Source organism: Chiloscyllium punctatum, chromosome 12, assembly GCF_047496795.1.
Source record: "Chiloscyllium punctatum isolate Juve2018m chromosome 12, sChiPun1.3, whole genome shotgun sequence".
Taxonomy (NCBI): Eukaryota; Metazoa; Chordata; class Chondrichthyes; order Orectolobiformes; family Hemiscylliidae; genus Chiloscyllium; species Chiloscyllium punctatum.
This window is the reverse complement of record NC_092750.1, coordinates 14,692,219-14,704,817: the sequence shown is the minus strand read 5'-3', so window position 1 is coordinate 14,704,817 and position 12,599 is coordinate 14,692,219. Positions and strand designations below refer to the sequence as shown.

The 12,599-nt window shown below is 39.9% G+C and overlaps 1 protein-coding gene across 2 annotated transcripts in view; it reads left to right on the top strand.

Annotated features, from left to right (window-relative positions):
- twf2 (twinfilin-2) overlaps positions 1–12,599 on the top strand; it is a 138,907-nt gene that overhangs the window by 85,839 nt on the left and 40,469 nt on the right. For both annotated transcript variants that reach the window (XM_072581905.1, XM_072581904.1), the window contains exons 4-5: positions 3,338–3,433; positions 8,160–8,264. In XM_072581905.1, the coding sequence (XP_072438006.1) occupies positions 3,338–3,433; positions 8,160–8,264 (201 nt within the window). The remainder of the gene's footprint in view (positions 1–3,337; positions 3,434–8,159; positions 8,265–12,599) is intronic.

Genomic DNA, 12,599 nt, shown 5'->3' with positions numbered 1-12,599 from the left:
TGCAGCAAAGATTTAAACTCAATTCAGAAAATTTTGTATCTTATTAATTTATTTTTGTTATTGGTATAGTGAAAAAGGCGTTTGGTATGCTTTCCTTTATTGGTCACAGTATTGAGTACAGGAGTTGGGAGGTCATGTTGCGGCTGTACGGGACATTGGTTAGACCAGTGTTAAAATATTGGGTGCAATTCTGGTCTCCTTCCTATCGGAAAGATGTTGTGAAACTTGAAAGGGTTCAGAAAAGATTTACAAGGATGTTGCCAGGGTTGGAGGATTTGAGCTGTAGGGAGAGGTTAAATAGGCTAGGGCTGTTTTCCCTGGAGTGTCGGAGGCTGAGAGGTGACCTTGTAGAGGTTTATAAAATCATGAGGGGAATGAACAGGATAAATAGACAAAGTCTTTTACTTGGGGTGGGGGAGTCCAGAAGTAGGGGGCATAGGTTTAGGCTGAGAGGGGAGAGATATAAAAGACACCTAAGGGGCAAATGTTTCACACACAGGGTGGTACATGTATGGAATGAGCTGCCAGAAGAACTGGTGGAGGCTGCTACAATTGCAACATTTAAAAGGCATCTGGATGGGTATATGAATAGGAAGGGTTTGGAGGGATATGGGCCGGGTGCTGGCAGGTGGGATTAGATTGGGTTGGGATATCTGGTCAGCATGGACGAGTTGGACTGAAGGGTCTGTTTCTGTGCTGTACATCTCTATGACTATGATTTATGGTGATTGTGCCTTCAGCTACCTGGGCTCTAAGTGCTGGAATTTCTTCCCTGAACCTTTCTGTTCCTGTACCTACATCTCTTTTAAATCACCAAAAATGTACCTGTTTGATCAACTTTCAGTCATCTGTCCTATTATCAATATATGTGGTTGAATTTTATACTTTGGCACAGGGGCACTGCTAAACAATGTATAAATGTAATTAGTTGATTCTAATTGAATAGCCTTGGCTGTACTAAATTCTGATACAAAATTGCCTCTAGTGCGCAGTCCAGTAGCATAATGGTTAAGTGCACATTGGATGTGACTCTGACTCATACAATCCAGAAAAGATCTGTTTGGCTGATTGCTGTTTTGCAACTTGCACTGCAAGCTTACTTGTGCGATTGCCACAGATAGTATTGGGTTCATTTCAAAGGCTCTTAATTCACTAGTACTTAATCCAGATTATAGATGAGAGACACAGTCACATTGCCAAAGGATAGCTTTCTGTTTCACTGTATCACAGACACAACAGCTTTGAGGAGGACAAATCAAAGGAAACAATTGAAAAGTAATACATGGTGGATCAAGTAGCATGATTTATAATATGCATCCAAGTGAGTGATATCATAAACTACAATTGGTCCAAGACTGTTGGACTGTTTCAGATTCAATGAGAAACATCTGTGATTTTATGCTGGCTGACATTTTTAAAATACTGTATGTAATCTAAGCCATCTCAAATTGGCTATAAAGGGATGATATAAAAATACTGTGAAGTGGAAAACACAAGGTAGATGTATTTCTGCTGTTTAGGGAATTTTTTTAGAATTAGAATTAGAAATTCTACTGTGTGGAAACAGGCCCTTTGGCCCAACAAGTCCATACCACCCTCCAAAGAGTATCCCACCCAGACCCATTACCCTACATTTCCACTGACTAATGCACCTAACCTACACATCACTGAACACTATGGGACAATTCACCTAACCTGCACACCTTTGGGCTGTGGGAGGAAACCAGAGCACCCAGAGGAAACTCACGCAGACAGGGAGAGAATGTGCAAGCTCCATACAGACAGTCGCCCAAGGCTGGAATCGAACCTGGGTTCCTGGTGCTGTGAGGCAGCAGTGCTAACCACTGAGCCACAGTGACACCCACGGGACATGTATGGACCTTGATACTTTGTTTTTAACAGATGAATATCAGCTCTTCTCTGGCTTTTTGAAAAATGCAGTGCCTCACACACAAACTTGTTCTTCAAATCCAACCTCCAGAAGGGCATTTAAAATTTATGACTAGAGTTTTTATTCCTGACATTTGCTTTTAGTCATTTAAAAATTAAAGTCATACATTTAAGGACTGAAATTAAGAAATACCTGTAATCAGCAGTTGATAATCAATTATTAACTTCAAATCTGAGGTTGATAGTTTTTGTTAACCAATGGCTATGAGTCAAAGTTCATCCGTATCAAATGTCAGGTTGTAAATCAATCGTAATCCCACTGGATGGAACAAGCTCAAAGGGCTAAGAGACTCACTCCTGATGCTGTATTCCTGTGTCATTTTTTGCAGTGCAGCCTTCTTTGTGTGTGTGTCTGTCTGAAGGCAATTGTAAAATTCCAACCACATAGAATATCTATTCACACAGACCTGAAAATGTGTCTGTTATATCCTCCATATATGGAGCTGAGTTTATTTTTTTAAACATAATGAGAGAATGTGTTTCAGTCAGGAAATTTAAGTAAGTTAACATAATGTACAAATTATACTCGTTTAGTTAGTGATGTAGGTAGAGTGTTCCTATTATTTAATTGGTGAGATAAAGTAGGGGTGTGTAGTATCCTCTCTCTACAGTAAAAGTATATATGTCTGTGGATACATTCAAACATCCAGTAGGCCAGGTGGAAGCTACTGAACTCCGTTTTCTGTTGAGGTTCCATGATTATCAGTTATTTACACAGTGACTATGAGTATTTATATTTGAACTGTGTAATTTAATTTGATTTATCTTAAGTCCAGTAAGTCCTGTCCAATATGTAACTTCCATCCAAAAAGTAAACAAGAACCAAACACAGGATAGTAAGTTTTAGTTTGATCTATTCTGGAGCTGGATCAATGATAAGTGTTCCTAATTAAGGTCATACCATTAGAAATGAGGCCTCACAGCTCCAGGGACCTAGGTTTGACTCCACCCTTGGGTGACTGATTGATTGTGTGGAGTTTGCACATTCTCCCAGTGTTTGCATGGGTTTCCTCCCACAGTCCAAAGATACACAAGTTAGGTGGACTGGCCATGGTAAATTTCCCATAGTGTCCAGGGATCTGTAAGTTAGGTGGATTAGCCATGGAAAATGCTGGGTTACAGGGATAGGATCGGGAGTTGGGTCTGGGTGGAATGCCATTCGCATTGATGGACCGAATGGCCTGCTTCCATACTGTCAGTATTCTATGAGGGCAGCCATAGCATAACAGCCTTCAGGATTGCCAGTTGCCCAGCTTGCTACATTGTTCTTGTGCAGAGGAGAGCTTCAACTCTTCACTTACTATAGTTGACTTCCACTGAGAAAATCTGCTTTCTGATTCCTGTTTCACCTTGTATATTTACTCTCACCATGTTGTATTTTACACAGGTCAGACAAAAGATGTTGTATGCAGCAACTCGAGCCACTGTGAAAAAGGAATTTGGTGGAGGACACATTAAAGATGAATTGTTTGGAACAATGAAGGTACCATGATACTTCATCTTCAGTGCGTGAATTTTGTAGCAAAACTGCAAGATATGAACTATTATTTTTGCACTTTAGATGTGAATTTTTCTAAAAATACAAGCCTAATGATCTCCATAAGTCTATTTAAATAAACAAAGATGTTTTCTTTCCTGGAATTTGCTTTGAGTTATCTTATACTAAAGCTATGTTCCCTTATTCTGGATCTTGTTTCTAAAAGCAAGTGTCATTCACTCACAATCTGTCAATTCCCACCATTTATTTTAAACTTTTACTCTTAAACAAAAACTGAAAATGCTGAAAATATTCAAAAGGTCACACCACTCGTGAAAAGAAAAGGGGAGTTAATGTTTCATTCTCTTTAAAATTCTCAAGTCTAAGTAATACAATCTGCATTTATCTAAACCCTTTATCCAAAATCAGATTGTGAATTATATATTTTCCAGGACTGCATAGCGTTTAAGATTAAAATTAACTAAAATCAATATTTCATCTTTTAGTCCTCAGTACAGAATTGTAAGAATACCAGATTTCAGAAAGAATGACAGTTTATAAACAGCATGAGGAAATGTGCTGATTGGTTGGCAAATGAATTCTGTTTTAGACGATAGACAATAGGTGCAGGAGTAGGCCATTCTGCCCTTTGAGCCTGCACCACCATTCATTATGATCATGGCTGATCATCCTCAATCATTATCCTGTTCCTGCCTTATCTCCATAACCCTTGATTCCATTATCCTTGAGAGCTCTATCCAACTCTTTCTTAAACGAATCCAGAGACTGGGCCTCCACTGCCTTCTAGGGGAGAGCATTCCACACACCCACCACTCTGGGTGAAGAAGTTTCTCCTCATCTCTGTCCTAAATGGCCTACCCCTTATTTTTAAGCTGTGTCCTCTGGTTCGGGACTCACCCATCAGCGGAAACATGTTTCCTGCCTCCAGAGTGTCCAATCCTTTAATAATCTTATATGTCTCAATCAGATCCCCTCTCAGTCTTCTAAACTCAAGGGTATACAAGCCTAGTCGCTCCAAACTTTCAACGTAAGATAGTCCCGTCATTCCAGGAATTGACCTTGTGAACCTACGCTGCACTCCCTCAATAGCCAGAATGTCTTCCCTCAAATTTGGAGACCAGAACTGCACACAATATTCCAGGTGCAGTCACACCAGGGCCCTGTACAGCTGCAGAAGAACCTCTTTGCTTCTATACTTAATCCCTCTTATTATGAAGGCCAGCATGCTATTAGCCTTCTTCACTACCTGCTGTACCTGCATGCTTGCCTTCGTTGACTGGTTTACAAGAACACCCAGATCTCTTTGTACTGCTCCTTTACCTAACTTGATTCCATTTAGGTAGTAATCTGCCTTCCTGTTCTTGCCACCAAAGTGGATAACCATATATTTATCCACATTAAACTGCATCTGCCATGCATCTGTCCACTCACCTAACCTGGATTAATGGTGCTGGAAGAGCACAGCAGTTCAGGCAGCATCCAACGAGCAGTGAAATCGATGTTTCGGGCAAAAGCCCTTCATCAGGAATAAAAAGCAAATTCTCTCCAGCATCTGCAGTTATTGTTTTTACCTCACTCACCTAACCTGTCCAGATCACCCTGTAATAGCCTAACATCCTCCTCACATTTCACCCTGCCATCCAGCTTTGTATCATCAGCGAATTTGCTAATGTTACTATTAATACCATCTTCTATATCATTAATATATATTGTAAAAAGCTGCAGTCCCAGCACTGATCCCTGCGGTACCCCACTGGGCACCGCCTGCCATTCTGAAAGGGAGCCATTTATCACTACTCTTTGTTTCCTGTCAGCCAACCAATTTTCAATCCAAGTCAGTATTTTGCCCCCAATACCATGCGCCCTAATTTTGCTCACTAACCTCCTATGTGGGATTTTATCAAAGGCTTTCTGAAAGTCCACATACACTACATCCACTGGATCTCCCTTGTCCATCTTCAGAGTTACATCCTCAAAAAATTCCAGAAGATTAGTCAAGCATGATTTCCCCTTCATAAATCCATGCTGACTCTGACCTATCCTGTTACTGCTATCCAGATGTGTCGTACTTTCATCCTTTATGATTGACTCCAGCATCTTTCCCACCACTGAGGTCAGACTAACTGGTCTATAATTTCCTGCTTTCTCTCTCGCTCCTTTCTTAAAAGGTAGTACAACATTAGCCACCCTCCAATCCGCAGGAACTGATCCTGAATCTATCGAACTCTGGAAAATAATCACCAACGCATCCACGATTTCTAGAGCCACCTCCTTCAGACCATCAGGCCCCGGGGACTTATCAACCTTCAGACCTAACAGTCTCTTCAACACCAATTCCTGGCAAATATAAATTCCCTTAAGTTCAGGTCCTTCAGCCACTGTTACCTCAGGGAGATTGCTTGTGTCTTCCCCAGTGAACACAAATCTGAAGTACCAATTCAATTCTTCTGCCATTTCTTTGTTCCCCGTAATATATTCTCCTGTTTCTGTCTTCAAGAGCCCAATTTTAGTCTTGACCATTTTTTTGCCTTTCACATACCTAAAAAAGCTTTTACTATCCTCCTTTTTATTTTTGGTCAGTTTACCTTCGTACCTCATTTTTTCTCTGCATATTTCCTTCTTAGTAATTCTCTGTTATTCTTTAAAAGCTTCCCAGTCTTCCGTTTTCCCACTTATCTTTGCTATGTTATACTTTTTCTCTTTTAACTTTATATGTTTCTTAACTTCCCTCGTCAGCCACGGCCACCCATGCCTCCTCCTGGATCTTTCTTCCTTTTTGGAATGAACTGATCCTGCATCTTCTGCATGATACACCGAAGTATCCGCCATTGTTCCTCCACTGTCATCCCTGCTAAGGTATTGCACCATTGAACTTTGGCCAGCTTCTCCCTCATAGCTCCATAGTTCCCTTTATTCAACAGAAATATTGTCACTTCCGGTTGTACCCGCTCCCTCTCAAATTGCAGATTGAAGCTTATTGTATTATTTAGATTAGATTAGATTAGATTACTTACAGTGTGGAAACAGGCCCTTCGGCCCAACAAGTCCACACCGCCCCGCCGAAGCGCAACCCATCCATACCCCTACATATACCCCTTACCTAACACTATGGACAATTTAGCATGGCCAATTCACCTGCCCTGCACATCTTTGGACTGTGGGAGGAAACCGGAGCACCCGGAGGAAACCCACGCAGACACGGGGAGAACGTGCAAACTCCACACAGTCAGTTGCCTGAGGCGGGAATTGAACCCAGGTCTCTGGCGCTGTGAGGCAGCAGTGCTAACCATTGTGCCACCGTGCCGCCCCCCCCCGTCACTACTTCCAAATGGCTCCTTCACTTCGAGGTCCCTGATCAATTCTGGTTCGTGTCTAGTGACCCTTCTTCATTAATTTTGCTTCCCAGACCAGCTAACTTTGTCCAGCAATTTCTGTTTTTGTTTCAGATCCTCCGCATCTGCAGTTCTTTACTTTATCTTTGTTTTAATTTATTGCATTGGTTGGACACCCAAGTTACTCTTTCTGAAAGAGATGTTTAAAACAAAGAGAAAAAGCTTGCACCGACACATTTTGCCCTTTCCTATTAAAACTGTCTTCACTTACAGGATCCCTATCCTTCTATTCCCTTCCTATTCATGTATTCATCCAGGTGCTTCTTGAATGCTGCTATTGTGTCTGCTTCCACCACCTCCTCTGGCAGCATGTTCCAGGCACTCACCACCCTTTGTGTGAAAAACTTGCCTCACAAATCTCTTTTAAATGCCACCCCCCGCATGCCTTGAACCTATATCCCCTAGTAATTGACCCTTTCACCCTGGGGAAAAAAGCTTCATACTTTCTACTCTATCCATGCCATCCACAATTTTATATACTTCAACCTCCTGTGTTCCAGTGAAAACAAAAGTCTATCCAACCTTTCTTCATAGCTAAAATCCCCCATACCAGGCAACGTCATGGTAAACATTTTCTGTTCTCTCCCCAGAGCATGGCACATCCTTCTGGTCATGTAGTGACCAGAACTGTACATAATACGTTTCCATCATGTTGTGATCACTTACACTCAAGCCAGCTTCCCCCACCTGAGGATCCTTGACTAAAGATCTCTTATTAATACCACCTCATTAAATATTACTTGATCCTAGGATAGTCTGTTCCTGGGTATATTTTTCAGTGTGCTGCTCTAAGAAACAACCCCTGATGCCCTCTACAAATCCATCTTCTGTGTTACCCTTGTTCATCTGATTTGTCCAGTTGCTATGTGGATTACAGCTGGTACTGTTAATTTATTATGGGTTTCCCTTTTACAACAAAGAACAGGGAATCTTTTACCTTGAGCATTATGCAACTTTGGGCTCTCTGCCTGAGGAGATTGTGGAGACAAGATCATTGAATATTTTCAAGGCAGAGGTAGTAGATGCTTGAGGGCAGGGGAATTAACAGCAGCTGGGAATGTGAAATTTGAAACAAACAGATCAGCCATGATACTGTTGAATGATGGAGACAAGCATAATGGGATGAATGACTTACTTCTGATGCTAATTTGTATGTTAGTCTATGCACGTTATCTTGCCGACCATACATTTTGTTCCAAAAACAAATTAATGCAATTTACCTGAAATTGCCTTGCTGGTAATATCAATTCTAATAGCAATTTGATTTTATGTTTGTTAATATTCTGATATTGAAAGTCACAATACATTTCTCCTGACAGGAAGATGTCTGTTTTAGTGGCTACCAGAAGCATGTACTGTCCCGTTTGGGACCAGCACCACTGACAGCAGCTGAGGAGGAGCTGAAACAGATTAAGATTAATGAGGTACATGTCATTAATTCACTATCATCATTCACTTCCCTTCTGTTTTATTCAACAGTTTTTATAGTATGAAAGAACATGGTTCTTTACTTTGTATATCTCTGCAGGCATCAAGAACTAGTTACAGTGTCTTACAATTGAATTCTAGGAATAAGCACATATCTTAATTTGATCTGTGATGAAATCGTCCTATTGTATCCACTTATTTCTGTGGAAGTGAGCAACCCTGAATATTGTGTCATTCAGGGAATAGACAGCTGAATGGGTTGCTACATTTGACTCTTTCAAAACACTAGCAACATTCAATACCACCAAGGAACAAGTGCAGGGCTTATTATGAGGATTTCAATTAGTTGCACGGAACAGTTCAAGGATTACTGAACAGTCAATTTAGTCAATGGGACAGAGACATTCAGAAGAGACCATGGAGCCAGGAGGTTTAGCTAACTGTTGTGGTCAGAGCTCAGGAATAGTCTTATATCATTAATAGGTAAGTAAAGCTGAGAGCAAGGCGGTAGGAAGACCACATGCAGTATTTGCTTTGTAAGGCTGTGCAAGGTTCAAGCTCAGAGAAATTTAGGGGCATACCAGGTTGGTGAAGCTAAATATGAAAAACTGAAATTATATCTTAGTAGGTGCTCGAGTACCTGATCCAGGGGCCTCAGTCCCAATTGGGAGAGTGAACATGAGCAGTCATTGAGGCAGTCCATGATGGATCTGCGTTTTGGATTGTTCTGGAGCTAGGTAAATGGTGAATAGTTTGTTTTGTTTGTGAAGGTTTGATGAGATTTGGTGACCGACAGTGTCAATAAGGTCAGGATTTGCTGAGATATTCATGGGATCTATCTTGACCACGTTCATTATTTGATGACCTGTGAAAGGCTATTTGATATTGTTGTCTGTTATCCATATTTATGTTGATGTTAGGATAGAAGTTTTGTGTTAGTTGTTCTAACCCTCTAAAGTTTGCTGTTGGTTGTTCAAAGCCTTGGAATATTTTGGTTTTATTCCTTCAGCAAGTCCCTTGTATCTCACATTTTTGTTTACTTTTTGTTTAAAATCATAACACTAGCCAAATCATAACACAAATTTGGCAGTCTGATCCAGAATCATAACATTTGCTGAATGTAATGAATATACTGTATATCAAAGGACTGTATCAGGATTTTCAAAGTGAATTTAAACCAAATTTCTGGTTGTGTAATTAGTATTTTTCATGAATGAACTGCAGACTATTTAATTAACATCAATAACGGACAGTGTTTGCTGATGATGAGCCTGTTATACATGAATTCAATTAGTATGATAATTGAACAAAAATACTGCCAGGCACTCTTGAATCAATTGCACTATTTAGTAGAATTTCTTATCTATGAACTCATTGGTTAATATGCCCCATATTGCATCTATACGACATAGGTGTATAATTGCACAGATCATTGGAATTGGCAGGATAGGTGGAGAGAGCATTTAATATAGCATACAGTATTCTCAGTTTTCTTTATAGGGGCATAGAGTACAAGAGCAGGGAATGATTCTGAACTTGTGCAAGGTACTTCTTAGATCTCAACTGGAGTATTATGTACAATTGTTGTTGCCACATTATACGAAATATATTAATGCATTAACAGAAGGATTAACAAGAATGGTTCCAGGATAAGCAACATCAGTAATGAGGATAAATTCGAAGAAGTTGGGTCTTTTCACCCTGGAGAGAGGAAGGCTGAGTGGAGATTTAATAGAGATTTGATCATGAGCAGGCTGGATAGAGTAGAGAGAAGCTGTTCCCCCTGGTAAAAGAAAAAGAGAGCAGAGATTTAAAGTGATGTGCAAACAAAGCAAAGGTAATGTGAGAAAAAGAAGTCACACAGTGAGTGTAAGAATATGGAATAGACTACCTTGAAATGTGGTGAAGGCACGTCTAATTGGCGCATTCAAGATGGCATTGGCTGATTATTTGGATAGAAATGGTGTACAGAGACATGGGAAAAGAACAGGAGATTAGGTGTACTACCTACAGCCAGTCATGAGCAGTGGGTCATGTGGCCTCATTGTGATTCTGGATATGTGACTATTAACCAGTTGCTTGGATCCATACAAAATTTATTTACAGGTGCCACAGTGAGAACTTTATATAAATCTTCTGCTCATTGGATTCACATTTATTACAAAGAAGTCTGAACGATGGAGATTTTTTTCTTCTGAGACAAAAAGTCATCTTTTAAAAAACATGTTAACCTGATTGTAACAAAAACTATTTCTGTAGCTTTGGGTGACTTTGCTGTCTTTTGCAGGATAAGGTGATCCAGGTAAGTACATAAATATTTTCCCTCATTTGCTTTATCTTGTGCCTTACTGAAGTGAACTTGACAAAGCTTTGAATTTTGTAATAAAGAATGGAATTGGTTATACCAGAGTACTGTACAATGCAACCTTTCATTCATATCTGATGATATCAGAAACAGAAGAATTAAAGGAGTTGTGTTACCAAGGTAAATTGCCTTTGAACATGCTTTGCCATATCTGTAATCCAGTACAGGCTGAAGCAGTGTGCAACATGATAATATCATATTGACAATTGCAGATTACACATTTAAATTGTCACAAATAAAAATTAAGATAAGAATAAAAAATGTGGATTTGCAAATATTGCTGTTGCTACAGCAGTCACTTGCATTGATACAGCAGTCATTGTGTAAGTTTGCTGCTGAGTCGCATGAGCAGAAATGCAGTGTATTTGAACTGAGAATTTCATGCATGTCAAAGTCCTGTGTGCCAGATATACATTGAGATTGTTGTATATCCAAAACAAACCCTATCATGATCATCTCTCCCTAATAAATTCAGGTAAAAGTTGGAGCTCAAATAATGTCACATGATCTGAATAGGTGGAGCACATGGTTACAGCTGCCTAGTTTTTAAATTTTGCAATGATATCAACCGTATCTACTTAGCCTTTAAGCTGCAGGGATGTGTACCACGCAGTAATTGGGAATATGCCATGCACAGGACAAACAGTCTCATACCAATAATAATCCTTTCAAGATACACATGCTGCTTCACTGTACACCAATGTTAAAAAGGCTACATAGTGTGAGAAACAGCCTGTGCGCAACAAAGGGGAATTAATAAGAACTTTGGTGTCTACTAGTTTAAATCCAATATTTTCACAATTTTCTATTATTTAGAATATATACATTTCACCAAGATTCAATGAAATGTGTGTATTCCAATGTAATTGGGAGCACTGGAATTAGTTGTTCAATACTCTCGTGTAACCTCCGATCTGCTCTTACCCTAATAATGCTATGGAGATCACAGGCTAGTCACATGGGGAAATGCATGCATGTAGATTTAAGTAGAAATAATGTTCTGGAACACCGTATCATCCTCACCAGTGTCTCAGAACACTCTTGTATCCTGTGTTTTATACTCCAAGATAACCTGAAGATGTACAACTCAATGGAATCTGTTCAGCCCAGCACCCCTATCTACCAAGGAGGTTCACGATCACTGATTTTATTACAGGAATCTGTTTTGTCCACGGGGGACAATTTTAAGTTCTGGCCTACTATTCCAATAGCAAAGAGTTACTCATTATTTTCAGATCCCAATCTCATTTAAATTTGGTAAGCAAATTCTGTGAAACTGAACAGATATTCCTGGTGTAGCATACTCCTGCATCCCTTTTAGAATTGTACCTCTTATGTTATACCATCTGTCCTTGTTCTTCATTCCAAAATGCACCACCTCACAGTTCTCTGCATTGTACTTCATTTGACACCAATTCTGAATGCCTAACTACATTCGCAATGACACAGCAGGGTGGAAGAAAGTTAACAGGATATTTTGTACCAGGAGGCTGTCACACCCCGTAAGAAAGGGCCTTACGATTTGATCAGTGGCTGGAAAGTGGAGTGTGCCTACAGCTGAGCCAAGTAAAGAAACCTCGAGGACAAAAGTTCAGGAGTCTCAGCCTTTTTAGTTTTCCAACAGATTTGATGTTCTTTATTTTTGATGAGAGTGAAGGCTGCATGGTGAATGAACTAACCATGGCATTGTGGTATTGGAAGCCATTCAAGTGGCAGGAGCCAAAATGAAAGTTGTGATATTAGGGGAAAGCCCACATTCTATGAATAAATAAAACAAAAACAAGGTGGAGGATGGCTATATTAATTAATTATGATATTTGCATGATAGAGTAGGATGACCTAAATTCAGGAAACCAGGGTGCAGAAGAGATTTGTGCGGAGCTGAGAAATGATAAAGGCAAGAAGGTACTCGTGGGAGTAATATAGAGGCCCCATAAAAAGTAAATATGCAGTAGGGTGGAGTATA